This window comes from Syngnathus typhle, linkage group LG5 (assembly GCF_033458585.1).
Source record: "Syngnathus typhle isolate RoL2023-S1 ecotype Sweden linkage group LG5, RoL_Styp_1.0, whole genome shotgun sequence".
Lineage (NCBI taxonomy): Eukaryota > Metazoa > Chordata > Actinopteri > Syngnathiformes > Syngnathidae > Syngnathus > Syngnathus typhle.
The window spans coordinates 6,140,001-6,157,572 of NC_083742.1; the positions used below are offsets into that span (position 1 = coordinate 6,140,001).

At 38.3% G+C, this 17,572-nt stretch overlaps 1 protein-coding gene across 1 annotated transcript in view; it reads left to right on the plus strand.

Moving 5' to 3' along the window:
- loxl2b (lysyl oxidase-like 2b) overlaps positions 1–17,572 on the plus strand; it is a 31,438-nt gene that overhangs the window by 2,228 nt on the left and 11,638 nt on the right. Inside the window, exons 2-4 of the mRNA XM_061278596.1 lie at positions 2,451–2,804; positions 3,126–3,301; positions 13,840–14,051. Coding sequence (XP_061134580.1) covers positions 2,462–2,804; positions 3,126–3,301; positions 13,840–14,051 — 731 coding nt within the window. The 5' untranslated portion in view covers positions 2,451–2,461. The remainder of the gene's footprint in view (positions 1–2,450; positions 2,805–3,125; positions 3,302–13,839; positions 14,052–17,572) is intronic.

Here is a 17,572-nt window from a genome sequence, read left to right on the forward strand (position 1 = left end):
GTTCTGAAATTAACTGGATCGTTTATTATGGTTGATTATGGGCCATAATCAAAACGTCCTCAATGATAGATAAGGTGAAAAGTTTAAAAGCACCTGTGGCTAAAGTCAACCTGTGGCAGGGTTTCTACTTTCTGGACCTGATTTTGACACTTATGGACATAAACAAGAAGTAGTGTTTAACAGTCTCTTTCAGGCATCACATAATATTAATGCAAATTGCTCAAACTGTTAGAGTTGCACTTGACTCGTCTGCGTCTTTCATTTCCCAACAAACTTTCTAAAAAAACAAAAAAGTACACTGCTGATTACGACCGTGACTAATGAATTTTTCCATCCATCCATTTCTATACTGCTTGTCCCCACGGGGGTCGCGGGCGTGCTGGAACCTATCCCAGCAGTTTTCTTTGTAGCCACTGTAGCGTTTACTTGTGCTGCAAACATTTTGATTGATTAAAATGATGTCAAAAGCAGAAGACTTGTCCAGACATACATAACAAAAAAAATATCCCCTTACAATATTTATGAACACATCTTGTAAACAAGCACTGCAGTCAAGTTAACCAGTAAGCTAATGCTAGTGTTAGCGAGAAGCTAACGAATGCATTTAACACATTGTGCTCTCCAAGAATAATACAGCACCTTCGAGGCAATTCATCTGATAGAACTACTCCAAATACACCCACAAGAAATGAAAACATAGAGCGCACAGCTCTAAAATCAGCAGAAAGACTGACGCTAATGCTATGAAAACAAGTACATCATAGACAATAGGCAATACTATGAAAGTGAAATACAGTTTATTATTTTGTGTCATCTCAAGCTTACCGCTTCACTGTGCCCATCGTTTCCATAGATTGAAGGAACTGGACCATCAACGAAACAAAATCTTTCGGCGAATCCGTCTCTGTACTGACAAAAGTTTTCTGAAACACCTGTCCTTGAACAAGCAGAACTTTGCCCACAGATGTGGAAACACTGCTTGAAAAATAAAATTTGACCAGGCACTTCTTTGAGGTTCTGATGCTGGGGGACGGTGCTATGAGTTGTGTGTATTGATGCAACCACCAACGGAACATTTTGATCTCTCCACTTGAGCATCCTTGAGTTGTTTGGACTACAAAAGGAGGGATAGATTACACTTCTCTACGATCTTGGAGACTCCAAGTACATAATAAAATGAATATAAAATAAAAAAAAGTGGATTTTCCATGATATGTCTAATATGGAAGGTGGACGGTGTAAGGAAACTTTAACAGACAGAAAAAAACCACACCAACCAAACTCCAAACAGAAAGGCCTAGGCTGAGATTCAAAATTGGCCCTCTCGACTGTGAGGCTGGAGTGTAAACCATAAGCCCACCGGGCTGCCTCCATAAATATCCCACTTTTAAATTTCTGCTCCGGTCTTGTCTCTTACTGGCTACAGCGTCCATGCAGTTGTGATGCATTTACTTGCAATTCAACATTTGGAATCACAGCTCAACAAGTTGTGGATAGTTGTCAACTCATGAAAAGTAGTTGGAGAACCCTGCACACTGCACAACACAACTGAATTCTTCAGTGGCGTTCATCCACTCTTCTTTTTTTCCCACGCTACCGCAAATTCTCTGAGGTCTTCTGGTGCCCCCCCCCCCCCCCCCCAAGGGAGGCATGAGTTATTTTTTTAAATCTGCTTCTCTGAATGCAAACAAAACTTGTCTTGGATGAATTGCTCCCTTCCTGCAGCTGTCCCTTTTCATGATAAAATACCATCCATCCATAGAGAGTGTCTATGTACAGGTAGCATAATATTCAATTACTCCTCTTTATTTCACGTTCACACACTGTAGGCTACTGCAGCTGCACTGTGATCAAAAAGTAGTCATGGGAAGTGAGTGAGAGAGCAAAATTAAGCCAAGCTATGTATATCGTTGACATAGGGCCAACAACTCATAAATCACATTGTGGTGAATTTCATATTTTCTTCCAAAATCTACACTATTAGTCAGTCCACCCGTGTGGGTGCTAGTTTCACAAATCATTGTTCAAGCTAAAGGGTTGAAAATGGCATGTTCTCGTCCATAGTGCAATGCTAATGATTGTACAAACTTGACATTGTTGGGGTCTCCTGAAAAGTAACTATTTTGGAGGTACAAGAGTTTGGCTGATATATAGCACTGTTCCTTTGCTGGGGTTCAAATACTGTGTATTAATGCAGAAAAGCGCATTTTTATTTTCTTCAACTTTATAATACTACAAAGTCCAAGTAATTTCCTCATCGTCAAGCCTACTGAGTTCTATATTAGTATGAAAATTGTTGAAGAAATTAATGTTGGTTGGTTCGTTCAATTCCCTCCTCCATTCAAAGCTGGAATGTTTTATTTTTACTTCACTTTTGTGCTCAAAATAAAATATTCTATTCAATTCAAAATTTAAAAGTATCAAATTAATTCTTTCCGCTTCTTCTGCAGGTCTGACCAAAATGTTGCTCATCCAGTACATTTTCTGCTGCAGCCTATTAGTTCTACTGGAGCTGGTTGTAGCCCAGTACGAGCACCTCGGCTATCCACCAAGCTATTTGGAGCCAGAGCAGGAGCAGTACTCTGGTCCCCAGCTAACGCCTGACACACCCAGAATTCAGCTCAGGCTGGGAGGAGACAAGAGGAAACACAACGAGGGTCGTGTAGAAGTTTTCTACAACAACCTATGGGGAACTGTCTGTGATGACGACTTTTCGATCCACGATGCACAAGTTGTGTGCCGAGAGCTGGGCTACTCGGAAGCAGTTTCATGGTCACCATCAGCAAAGTATGGGAAAGGAGAAGGTATTTCATGGCGCTGCAGTTATTGGAGGCTGAGAAATGTATATGTACAGAAACACTTCTTGACTCAAGCAACCTCTGCATGTTTTTATATTTTTGTCACATAAGTTTAAATCTCAACAAATTAACCAGGAGGAAAAATAAGATCGCTAGCTCTTTTCCATTTTGGGCTTTTTAGTGTCATTGGTATCTGGAATTTGCTTCATGGCCACTTTTCCATAATTCTCTCCATACGCAAGACTTTTCCTCTCTCGGTTCCACAACTAGAGCCCCCCCACCATCACTATCATGCCATTGTCGAATAATAATTATTTTCCCCATCAGGACCCATCTGGTTTGACAATCTCCACTGCACTGGCAAGGAAAAGACTTTGGCGCTGTGTCCCTCAAATGGGATTGGTGTTTCGGACTGTAAGCACAGCGAAGATGTAGGCGTGATGTGCAGCGACAAGAGGATCCCCGGATTTAAATTTTTCAACATTCTTCCCAACCATTTGGAGGTACAGCTCAAGCATAATTTAATCACACTTTATGTGTAATATTGTTGCACTAGTCCAGTGCTTCTCAATTATTTTCTGTTACGCCCCCCCCCCCCCCTAGCAAGAAGAAAACTATTCGCGCCCCCCCCTCCCCACCGTGACTATCCTAACTTGTCTTGTAAGTCGTAAAATGTTGCACTGTCGCAAACGTCACAGAAGTAACAATGAGAGCGCCACTGCCCCCTGCTGGGAAGATGCGCAATTACACTTTATTCTAGTACTGCAAAAAAAAAGCCTGTTCCCCAGGGTCACACGCGCCCCCCCAGGTATAGCACGGCGCCCCCCAAGGGGGGCGCGCCCCACTATTTGAGAAGCACTGCACTAGTCTGTGGTAAGGACCTACTTTTATGATAATGCTTTCAGAAATTTACAAAATTCCAATGATGCTGGGACGTTGTATAAAACATAAATAGGAACAGAATACAAGCCGTTTCAATTTATATTCAATTGAATACACAATGTACAAACTACACAATGTTTAATTTTGAAACTGAATGAATTTTACAATCTGTATGAGCAAGTAGTCTAGCAATTTATGAACGCTTTTTCACATCGTACAATTTCAAGAAATTTTGAGTTTTAATCATTTACAATGCATACTATCGTCAAAAATTTCGGAGAAAATTGAAAAATCTCTGCATGAAAGTGGCAAGCCTAAAACCCAACACTGAATCCCCGTGACCTTTGATCCGGTGGGTGGTAAAACTAGTATCATCTACTATTCAAAGTGAAAGGCTATCCATATAACAACAACAAGCTAGCCATAGTATAGCAGCAAGCGAGCTATATATAAACAACAAGCTTCTCTGGGCCCGAGTTCATCTGAGTTGGGCCAATTGTAAAAGTATGCTGTTGTCTGATGAGTCCACATTTTATATTGTTTTTTGAAATCATGGACATTGTGTCCTCTGGGCTAAAGAAAAAATGGGCCATCATGAGTGGCCTGCCATCAGTCCTGACTTGTCTCCCATTAATTGTGTCGTGCATTATGACATGCAAATTATAACAAAAGAGTGTTGACTGTTGAGCAGCAGAAGTTGTAAATCAAGCAAGAATGGGAAAAATTCCTTAGCCAAAGCTTTAAAAGATTTGTCTCTTCAGTTTCCAAATGCTTAATTACTATTGTTAAAAATAAAGTAAACGTGCCCGTGTCCTTTTTTGCAATCTGATGCAGGCATCAAATTCAAAATAAATGGATAGTTACAAGACCCCCCCCCCCCTTCATAGCTTCATTTAACTGGCTCAGAATGTAACGTTTTCATTGACTGCAAAGGATTTTTATTGCAATTTTTTTTTATAATAGCTTACATCACCTTCCATAAAGAATACAGACAAAATTGAAGCCTTAACAAGGGTGCTAGAATTGAAGATTGAAGTAAATATTACCATCGGTTCGGCCTGTAGTGAGGACATTTGGGACAAAGCACAAGTGCTTAAATGCAGATCATCATTTTCTGGTTTTAAACAACTCTGCACACTTGAGGTCAATAGCAATAGCACATCCCGACTCTCTGGTTTAATAATAGTAATTTCCACACATCTTTCACTGAGTGTGTGTGAGTAAAAGTAATGTTTAACTGGCTTGTTTGTTTAAGGTACCGGCACTTATAATTGTCGGAGTTGGCTGGCAGGCTGGATGTTTTCAGATCCTGCTGATTTCTAGACTGGACTATTAGTATGAAATTACTTTTAAACTCAGCTATTAGCTTTCTGTGCAAGTCTCTTGAATGCACATTCCAATGTTATGAGAACACTGCAGCGCCTAGATAAGTGAGCAAGGATGGATTTGTCGGCTTCTCATGTCAATGCTATTATTGTGTTGTTCCCTCTTGGACTGTTATAATTTGTTTGCGGAAGTGGGATGTATATTTCTTTGTCAATTGCATGTGTAAATGCATCTACGGTATCTGAAATGTGCAGAAGTTGATGTAATGGTTTAAAAAAGCTCTAGATGTCTGATGTCAAGCCGTGTGGTGAAAGTCTGATTCAGCGTTTCCATTCGAAAAAACATCTGGACCCCATGCCACATCGTATGCACACTGCATTATCTGGAAGCGGTATCCTGGTGACACACCCAAAGACACTCTGACGTGTAATAGTGGTAATGATTACATATAGTTGGAGGTTTTGTTTGATTGGATGATTACTGTGCTCCGAGAGCATGTAGGGGAGCCACCGCCCTTTTTAGGTGGCGCTAACCTCAGTTCGATGTCCAGCAAGCGATTCACACACAAAGGAAATACACAGCCAATGAGCTAAGAGGGAGGTGAAACATGAATCCTTGCATGCATGTGTTGCTGACCTTTTACTAATGCGGTCAGATTCTCTTTTGTAAGTTCTTCAGCATGTTACACTTTTGAAATTGAATACTAGGTGTTGAATCTTGAACATTTGTTCCAATTGGCTATTATGCCACGATACAGAGTGGAGTATATTTGACTTGATTGTCACAGTAAGCTGACCAGTACACAATTGGCACTGTGAGTTTACTGAGCCTCACTCTATGAAATATTTGGTTTTCTGTCTGTGTGTTTGCATTGCTGCTTCACCATTACAATTGAATCGGCCACTGGGAATTCTCTGAGGTCTGAACTGCATTCACGAGCATACATTCCATTCTATTTTTCAACATCTTCAACATGTAGAAATTCCAAAGTTTATGAAATGGTTGGCAATTCCCACTTTCATGCAGCCTGAGGACACGATTTCATTTAGTCTAAAAATATGAACGGTAACAAAAACAGTATGTCCTGAGACTATACATTTCATACATTTTATGGGCTTGATGGAAATAGAAAGGTAGTAGAAGGGAGTTGTTTGTAGGGTGCAGTGACCTTGAATGAACTTCATGTAAAAGTTTGCAAACCCCAGGAACTGAATAATTGCAAAGACCCTGCAAGACAAAATACAGACTTAATTTGCTGATCAAACACAATAATACTGTAGTTGTAATGAGTTGTACAATATTTGTGAGGGTTAGCATCGGCTCTATATATTTCTGATTTATTTAAGAATATATTCAACCATCATTTCTGAAAAATGTTTTTGTTAATAACGCACAAGAAATATTCATCTTAACTAAGTGCCAGTTTGTCAGGTCCTGTGCTGCTTCTGTTCCTGACAAAAGCTTTGCATTTGATACGAACAAAAAATCTTTTTGAGAAGTAACAGCGTCAACACATTTGAATTTATAGTTTATTTTGTTTGGCTGCAGCATTTCTCATCCCCTAACTCCTCTCATGCACATACACTTCATAAGAAAATTACACTGAGTCACCTCTTGTGCAACTCACATTTTCCTCTCTTAGGTCACCCCCTCACTTCTGAGAACATAAATTTCACTTTACTCCCTGTAAACTTCCAAATACAGTACGTCCGCGTTGAACTGTAAAATGGTCAAATGCTTTTGTCAGCCTTCATCATTGCACAGTAATTGTGGATTTGTACATGGTTATTATCTTTACAAAAAAAGGTTTCAGAAATGACCATCTTCATACAGATGTTTTTAATGTGGGTAGTCACTTTTTCTTAAATTGACAATTGGTTGGTTCAGCATGTCTAAATCCCGCATGGGGCAGTTTATGCAAATGATTTCATGCTTTTTATTTTGAGTCAAGGCATCAGTTTTTCAAGATGCAAATATCATTTTTTTAGCATTCAGGTCATCATATTGAAACTAAATTGTCAGCTGCTAATGCCTAATTCACTGAACGAGACGGCTACGTTGCGATCTTCTCCGGAACGCAGCAAGGAATAGAAAGCATTGGAGTCGAGACAAGGAGAAGCAATACGGGGTTCCTCAAGGAAATTCCCAACTCCCGCATTCATTTTGCATTAGTATTGCATTAGTATTAAATAAAGCCAAAATGATTTTTTTAATATGTAAACAAATGATTCATATGCAACATATGCTAGATAGTGACTCTCAATTCAGTTTAACACTTGCTGGGAAGTCACATAAGTGAGCCCTAAACAAATTATATTGTCGCCAAAATGGGGAGAAGTATTGCTGTAAGTTACAGCAATACTTCTCCCCATTTTCTCCCCATTTTCTCCCCATTTTCTCCCCAAATGTTCCAAGTATATCACATCTTGTCACACCTTTAGTACTGCCCAGTAATTTGGTCATCTGCTTCAAATAACAAAGTGTAAAGAACATAAATGGTTCACAATAAGGCTGCCAGGTTAGCTCGCGATTGTTTTAAATACACAAATATTTTAGAAATGCCTCGAAATCCCTCATGGCTTCCCGTTGAAAGGAATATTCCTGTCATCTTACTTTATTCAGAAATGTTTTATTCAGAAAGAAACCGCAGTATTGAATATTATTATTATTATTATTATTATAGAGAAAACAAATAGAATAGACTTATTATTATTTATTGTCATTGTACAACTGATGTACAACAAAATTAAAATACAGGTACAAAAGTCATTTTCAAAAAGAGTTTAAAAAGACACTTACATCAAACTAGCTTGTACTGCCCTTTGTGGCTCAAAACATTACTTAGTGACATTAAAGGTGAACTCTGGCCAATTTCATCAGTTTTCATTTCTCGCAATTTTTTTTTCCCATTCATTATGCCTGTATTAAATTTCTTCGCATAGAAGTATATAGATGTATATAGTATGTCTATGTATATAGAAATATATATAAACTATATATTCTCTTATATCTGCTTACCATCTCTGACACGATTTGTGATTTTACAGTGAACCAATACTATGTATGAGGTTTAAGGCACTGTAAATATAAGAACACCGTTTAAACTTTTATGTTTTTCTGTTAGTACCCCATGAAGAAAGCTTTTGTTGAAGCAAAAGCAAATCGAGCTCCCAGACAACAATAAATGATAATATATCGCGAGACGGACAACAATGTTCAACAATATGAGATAAGAAATACTGCAAAATTATTTCATGTAGGAATTATTGCTGAAGCTTCGTATGTTACATACATGAACAACTTCCATCGTTTCAATTTTCTAGTTCACTTTGTCAAAGCGTTGGGGAAACATCTGTTTCCACTTTGCGAACAAATGAGGTTTTTAAATGGGGCGTCGCAAACTGGGCCATTTTGGAACTGTATAACTGTTGTTTTGTAGTGCATCCATTGTAGACACATAATACATAAATACAATATGAAGGTACAAAAATGTTTTCCTCCTCAAAATAATTTTCTATTCTTATAATATACAGTATTGACATAAATCGGTCGACCCATTTACAATATAGAGTAACTTAACAAAAGGCATTTCTGTTGGAGGCTTTACCTTACCAGGATGGCATTTTCCCCCTGCATGTGATGTGATTTCTGCTGCTTTTGAAAGCTGTTGAAGGCCTCTATTAGAAACACGTGTTCATAAGATGTGTGCTGTTTTTGCTGGCACATGTTCTGCACAAGAGGAATGTACTGAAAGCGCATCATGGTCGAAAAGTTGAGAAACCTCTAAAATGTTTTACAGTTAATATATTGGGTTGCTGCCTTACTGTGGCATGCACGTAAGAATATTTATATCCTGTACATACACCCTTAAAACTGCTGGGTAAAAAGATTTCCTGGGTTGGTCCATTTTTTAACCCAAATTGTTGTTTCGAAGCCAGCAGTGGATGGCAGTGACTGAAACATGATGGCACAAACTATAGCTTCACATTCTTATAAAACTACAGTAGTCTACTTACTAAGAGCTATGCTGTGTTCTGTAATATAAAAATAGAACCAACTAAATATTGTCTTCCCTGTACAGTAAATTGACTCTGCGAGATTGAAACGCGATAAGACAGCCTCTTCACTTAGCTATTTTTGACACATGGAACTCTTATTGACTAAAATGAAAAACATAGTTTCCCGGAGAATGAGGACTGTGAGATAGTATTCACTATCTGTCACCGTGATAACAATTTCTACTTAGAAGCAGATTAACGTGATATGGACCAGTAAAAATGGAAAGTGCCATTTATTGGAAACACCTCCCAAAAATAATCAGGTCTATCTGCTGTCAAGGGTTTTAATATTATTATTACAGTCATTCATTCATCTTCCATACCACTCATCTTTACAAGGGTTGCCATTATTATCATTATCGTTAGTATTATTAATTTGTGATTGGGTATATAACTGCTCGATGTTAGAAAGGCAGAACACGGCTTGAGTTTTACACGTTGACAGAAAGAATAGCTAAAAAAAAATTTCAGTGTTGCACTACCTATTTGTGAGTATGATTACAGTGTTGCTCTAGTGACTGTCATCTGACAGACAATTTTTTTAAGTGGCTGTGTGGATTTGTTTTAAAAGCCTTTAAAAAATGTCCATGACGTGTAGTTTATTCTGTCAAATTTAGTAGTCTACATCATTACCATTTGTGGCAAAATTGTCTTCATTGCAAAACATAAATAGATATAAGTAAATTAATTAAATAAATATGCTAGTCACTACCGATTAAATAAATATAAGTCACTACTTATTTCGGTATTTATAGTCAAAAGTAATCATTCATGTGGTGGTTATCTCATCCCCCGCAAACGGTCAAATCTGTGGTGCTTGCTGCTTAGATGAGCTGGAAAGCATTCAGTCAAGTAATTTTTTCCAGTCACAGACCTACTGTTAGTGGGCCTGTGCAAGTCTGTGGTCTTATTATTTATACGTACATATGTGAATTCACTTAATTATATTCAAGTCAACATGCAATGCCTCTTGTGAGGGACAGTCCAGGGTATTTCTCGCCTTTTGCTCGTCAGCTTACATGTGATCCTGAACTTTACGAGGGGTCGAAAAGGGGCTGTTCGCTTGCTTCCTTTGATTTTCTTCTCAACTATGGAGTTTCTTCACAACTGTTTGGTGTGTAGCTTTGCATTGCAATATTATATTGCACCAGATCAACTTCACCTCTCCTTTACTTGTCATCCCACAAATGGCTTTTCCATCTGTGCTTTTCCCTCAAAACAAGACACAGGAAAGGCCAATGTCCCTGAAGAGTGCGGGAACAAAACAAGACACACATGTTTGTAATCTTTTTTTTTTTTTTGTGAAACTAAATGGCTCATACTTTAGGGGTGGGACATCACGTGAGCGCCTGATTTCCAGACTGGAAAGGAATAGAGAGAAATTAAATAGAGTGGATGAGGGCAAGCATTTACATTGTCCAGCCAAGGAGTAAAGCACTAACCTAAAGACGAAGTTGAAAATGGCTGGTATCTTTTCCTGGAAGTTTGTTTGTACTGTATGAAGACAATGCCCATACATTTGCACTGTACCCATTATAAGGCGCACTTACTAGTTTAAGCCTTTAATTTTCTCAAAAAGCGAAGATGCGCCTTTTAATAAGGTGCGCCTTTTCTGTGGACTGAATTCCAACCAGTAACCAGACAAGCTTTCGAATCGCTTACGTTTCCTGGCAAATAAACTTTTATGAATGCATTTTTTTGGTCTGATTTCCAAATTGCCCTCATTTTTTTCTCTGGCACATCACATTTTAATAAGAAGAATGTACCGTAATTTTCGGACTATTAGTCGCGTTTTTTTTCATAGTGTGGGTGGGGGGGGGCGACTTATACTCAGGAGCGACTTATATATGTTTTTTTTCACAAATTTTTACTTGATCATTAACACATCACTTACTTACAAGTAGAGTTGACCACTTCACATGTTATTTTTAGTATAGTTGATCACTTCACATGCTTTGATATCTTTATCTTGAACATATTCAAAACATGAAAAATAGAGAGAAAAAATCAAATAAAGTAATTAACACTTTAAAGCGCCATATCCTCTGGACATGTCCTCTGTCACCAGGATAACATAAAGGACGAGAAATTTGATTGATGGATTTAATGTTTTGGAGTGACACAAATGGTTTGATAATATTGTTGTTTATGTGATAGTTATTTAAAATATAGTTTATATATCGTTGTATGGGCCTGTGGAATAATTTGAACTGCGGCGCGGCACACGGCATTGTTGACAAAGGACGATCGATAAAAGACGAGAAATTTGATCGATGGATTTAATGATTTGGAGTGACACAGATGTTTTTATAAACGTGTTATTGATGTAATTTTTTTTTTTTTTTAAATAACTGAACGTTACGTCAGGCCCGTTCTCAGCTCCTCGTTTGTGTTTGTCACGTTAGCATACCGTATCGTTTAGCCTGTTGTTGCTCGTTCATGTCTGTTCTTGGTGTTGGATTTTGTCGAATAAATTGACCCCCAAAATGCGACTTATACTCCAGAGCGACTAATAGTCCGAAAATTACGGTAATCATAATATGTTTAGTGATATTTATGAAGATCTAAAAAATCTGAAAACTCAATGCATTCTGAATGAGGACCAATGTAAGGTTTGGCAGAGATGTTTACCTCTTTAAGAGATGCATTTTACCTGCCTGTTTTTTTTTTTTCCATTATCTTAGCTTAAATTTCAAGCAGCCATGGTGTTTTGGGTGATGAAAGTGTCTACAACTGACTCTTGTATCATATTGTGTGTTTGGTAAACGTAGACAAAAGGCCACACTCCCCATAGTAATTTTGTGTATGTTCTCAACTTGTGCGCAGTTAGGGTTAGGGTTATTTCTAGGCATTCATTACTGAATGAGGACCAATGTGAGGTTTGGCATTGTTGTTTACCTCCTCAAGAGATGCATTTTAGCTGCCTGTTTTTTGTCATTTTAGCTTAAATTTTAAGCATTTATGGTGTCATGGGTCATGAAAATGTCTCCAACTGACTCTTGTATCTTATTGTGTGTTTAGTAAACACAGACATCTATGGTTCACGTGCCATTTTTATTATACTTTATTTTGCATAGCTTTATTTTCTCTGCACTGTAGACTTTGTTGGACAAATTCAGTTAGGTTTGGCAGGAAATTCTCCACCGGAGGTCAGATAGAGTGGTGATTTGTTTCAAATTTCTGGACTTGTCTTCGACTTGGAGGAAAAGCAGTGTTTAGAAAATGCTTTCTTCATTATTTGATTTACTGCATTATGTATGTGAGGTGAGGAATCATGAGCATATCTGCTGAGCCAACCCGATCTATTTACGTATTGCAGGCTGGGCTCAAGCTCAAGAATGTGGCTGCTTCGGGCTATGGGAGATAGCAAAATGATATATCCTCACAGAAGCAAACAGTAAAGGGGTCTGCAAGCTTGTTCTCTGGACCTTTTTATTCTTTGCCATATTTGATAAAAATCCCAGTAAAACATTCAAAGTCAAATGACCCAAAAGTCGTGCAATTTGCAACACATCAAATATTTTTGGTAGTAGCAGTGGTGTTCTTCAGCTTTCTTATTTAGTGTTAATGTGAGCTTCGTACATTTTTAAAAGGGAAGTCAACCCCAAAGTTTTCTTCATGTGCCCCCACTAGTCTAAACATGGCATTCTGGTCAATATTATGTTTGTGGAATATGAGTTAAATAGCAAAATCCACACATTTTTATCCATCGCATCACAGATGTCAGGTCTCGGTTCAGAACCAATCACGGCTCAGCTTCAGAAAACTGGTGAGCCGTGATTGGTCATGACCTGAGGCCTGGCAACTGTGATGCCATTTTTAGTCGACAGCAAGTGACAAAATTGTCACCACCTGAGATAGATAAAAACTTTGGATTGGAACTTTGATGGATGAAATTTAATTTCAATAATTGTTTTGATCTAATTGTTAAAGTTACTGATGGTGGAGTGGTTTACTTACCTGTCTTTGTGCATGGGGAATTGCTGTCTGTCTTTATGTGCCCTATGATTGACTGACAACCACTTTGTGGTGCAAAAGAAAATTGAAGGATGGATAGCGTAATTGTTGAATTCAGCAGAACGGCAAACATGGTTCAAAGCTTTTTCTTTTTGCTGTTTTGTTTTCCTTTAAAGCATGTCCTTTAGTTGTCCCTTCTGCCAGGAATGATGGAAGATGAACTGCAAAATCCACTGTAAAAATCGCCCTCTTGTAATTACTTATTAAGTGATGTTCTGTTTTCTGCTCGCCGAGTCCATTGCTTTGTTTAGTTTGGTTGTGTTAACAAGACACCCAGTCTCAGGCTTATACATAGTATGTCTAATTAAAAACAGGAAATTTAATTTTTCTTTTGTTTGGAAAGGCATCTTAATTACGGCTGCTGTGAAGAATCTTACATTTATGAGCTTTTTAAGGTAAACACAGTTGCAGTTACGTATAGTGCCCCTTTAAGAACATTAAAAATGTGTTTTACTTGAAAAATGTTTGATCACACCAAGCTGGTAGGTCATACCCTACGACCAGGCAGCTAGGAAATGGGGTGTTTTATTGTGTATTATGTAAGACAGCTAAATGATTACTTAGAACCTAGCTCAACGGACTCTGGATGACTCCCCAGCACACAGAAGCTGTAAATCTAATCTTAAAACAGCAAGGCAGATTTGCTAACCAATATTCCATTTCATTTCATACTCTCCGGTTGTAATATATTGTGGAACTAAACATACATTTAATTTGTTGATGTTCCTTCTTTCATGAGTGTTTCATATTTCTTACAGAACCTTGACATTCAAGTAGAGGATGTGCGCATTCGAGCCATTTTGTCATCATTACGCAAGCGGATCCCTGTGACAGAGGGCTACGTGGAGGTAAAAGATGGTGGGAAATGGAAGCAGATCTGTAACACGGAGTGGAGCCACTTGGACAGCAGAGTCATCTGTGGCATGTTTGGCTTCCCTGGGGAGAGGAAATACAACGCCAGAGTCTACAAGTGAGTATTTGTGGTTAGGCTGGGGTTGCATTCTATCTAGTGCAGGTGTGAGAACATGATCACTCCTGGTCATTTCTATAAGAAATTAGAGTTTCGAAATGTTTTTTTTGACAAATAATACAACCACCACCTGCACAAGTCAGAGAATGAAAGTAAAAATAATCAGCCAAAATAATGCGGTTGCACAAGTTTGCACACCCTCTTATATGTGGGGACGTAACATTATCATGAATTAGATCCGAACTCACGTTAAATGAGAGTCAGCACACAACTACCAACTTTTAAAATGGCTATGATTTACCCAAAATTAAGTTCGGCTGTACTAGTAGACTTTTCTAAAAATTCATATTCTTTCGAACTTAAAGTTCTATTTCTGGCGAAAGAAAGATAGTCCCAAAGCATGACGGTGCCACCACAGTGCTTTACTGCATTTTGTTCTTTTGCTTATGAGCATTATAGTGTTTGTGCCAAACAAACTGGTTAGCACATTCAACTCCCAGTTCAATTTGTGGAATCAAATTTTAATTTTGGCCTTCTTTTGTGAATTTTGCACGTGTGCCCTGTGCCCACAAGCATTTTCTCCGGGTACACTTCCTACAGGGGGAAGTGGGGTGTTCTTCCTACACTCCCAAAACATGCATGGTAGGTTACTTGAAGACTAAATTGCCCATGTGAATGGTTATATTTGAGTATTTGTGCCCTGCGATTGGCTGCGGACTACTTCAGGATGTACCTCGCCTCTCCTCTACAAATTAGCTGTGACAGGTCGGAGCACATCTCCGAGGATAAACCTTACGAGTTTCTTTGCCCGTCTCTCTTTAAGAGCAATTAAAGCCGTTTGACAAGTGTGCTATGCCTCACACCCACGGAGTACAGGTTGCCACTTTTCGCTAAAAACCCTGTTATTGGAGCAAATCTCTGTGTGGAATAATGAGAACCTCTCAAAGAGCTAACTTCACTGTTTACACCGACTATGCAGAGTACCGTTTTTTTCCGTGTATAATGCGCCCCCATGTATAATACGCACCCTAAAAATGGCATGTTGATGCTGGAAAAAAGCCTGTACCCATGTATAATACGCACCCAGATTTTGACTCCTACTTAAATCCGTGAACGTAAAATTATTTCAGATAAAAGATCATCTTTGGGAACAACCGGATGTTCTGCCGGTCAGTATCACTGCGCGCATGCGCTAGCATACTCAATAGCGAAGGAATGTTTCGGATTTGTGTAGGGTACATTGTGACAGCAAACGAGCAGGTGATCTAGCAAGCGTCTGATACGAGAGCATTGTGTTTGTATGGAGTGTGTTTGAAGTGAACAGCAGAGAAGAAAGCACATCTGTAATGGCGGCCTCCGTATGATATCCGGATTTTTAAAAAAAATTAAAAAAAATTGAGAAATGTTTTTTTTTTTTGTAGCCATGTATAATGCGCACCCCAGATTTTAGGACAATAGAATAGCTAAATTGTGCGCATTATACATGGAAAAAAAAGGGTATTTTATATCAGTATAATGAATTCTGACTGACAGAGATTAGGTTTATATTTTGCACACAAATTTGGTCCCGATTTTATATTTCATTGTTGATAGTTCCGACAAGAAGATGCTTTGAGTGAATTTTGTGCCATCAGTTATGTTATGTAAGATGCTTGTTAGTGACTGATTTCTGATGTCCAAGGTGCATGAGTTGCGCTCATGCCATCTGTGTGTCTTTTGTATACCCACTCTGTGGTATGAATACGGCTGGGGCCTGAATTTCCCCACCCCTGGGGATCAATAAATATACAATCAATCAACAATCAATCAATCAATCAATCAATCAATCAATGAGCCACTGCACCACAGGTTAATCCTAGTCTTCTATAAACTAGTGCTAATGCATTCAACACCAAATTTAGTGGGCGCAGAGGCTGGATTTTTCCTTTACTGCCGCAGAGCATGGCGACTGCTTAACTTTCCATCGACGTGTCATCCTGCTCCCGCTATGACTCCGTGTGCTATGACTCCGTGTGAAACGTGTGGTGTGTGGGGCCAATCTGGCTGCTCTCTAATAATCATAAACTTGACTCAGCTCTGCTACATCTGCAGTCTCTAATATGATTTTATCAAAAGTTGCTTTAGGGGCATAAGCTTTAAAGCTTACATATCATGTTTATAAATTCTTCCGTTTGACGTTTTACTCATTCAGTTGTAGTCTATATAAAGTGGAAGAACGATGCTTTTGTCTGAATTCCTCGATTTGATGGCATCATTGGTCCCTCTTTTATACTTGTTCTGGTGCGCCTCCCTTTCTGGTCAGAAATATGTGTAGTTTTTTAGCCGAGGTAGAGTTTACTTGCGCTGCAGATGTTTTGATTGATTAAAAGACGTAACGGCAGAAGACTTGTCCATACAACCATACATAACACGTAACAAAATTAATTCCCTAAATATTTATGAACACGTCTTGTAAACAAGTACTGCAGCCAAGTTAACCAGTAAGCTAATGCTAGCATTAGCAAGAAGCTAACAAATGCATTACAACAGAGTAATAAAGATGTCTGATTTGCGAAATCGTTTGCCCACACCCATTACCTTGTTTGGTAGTCCCGCCCCAAAGGATATGACGTAATAGATAAAATACGTAAAAGAAAATGGAGAAAACTGAACGGCGTAAAGAATAGCCCCCAAACTGATCATAAAAGTATTTATGCAACACCTGGAGGGATAGATTACACTTTTCTACAATCTTGGAGACTCCAAAGTGCACAATTAAATGAATATTGAAACAAAAGAAGTGGATTTCCCATCATATGTAAAAACAATTGTTTAATTGTACATACTACTGATGGAGACGTGCAAGATATCAAAGAACTGTTTTAAGAAATGAATATGAAAACTTATGCAAGAAAACCAACATTAGCTATGGTGTCAATGGACTTATCAGTGCAATCATGAAACTGTATTCAATGTATTATTACAAATACCATTAATAGATTAAACTGGGTTTAGTTTTCATTTGTGAAAAATAAACTCCTGTGATAATCTTTTGCATTATCATGTTTGCTATAGAAACTCACAGTGCAGAGTAAATTCCAATATAGATCAATGGCTTCATTCCATGCTAGCAAAATAAGAATTGTATCAGTAAAGGTTTCCTTCTGTTAGTGTTCTAACAGATTGGCTCTAATTGCCCAACTGCCTCCAACAAAATTAATAATGAGTCTTATTGTGTCCCCGATGAAAAATAAATGTTGCCTCCCCCATCTGTTTTTTTTACACATATCTTAGACCTAGGACAGTTGTTTAAGATGTGCCGTTGCACTTAATGAGCGTAATAAATAATTACATAATGCGGGCTTCCTCAAGATAAGACATTAGCAACCCAGCAGGACCCCTCGTTGTTAGAATAACAGGTTTTTCCACGTTGATTAATTCTAAATGATTTCCATTTGTCATCTTTACAAAAATATGAAAGAGAATGTAAATTCCATTTCACCCTGAGGGATTAAGATTAGTACCGTAATTTTCGGACTATA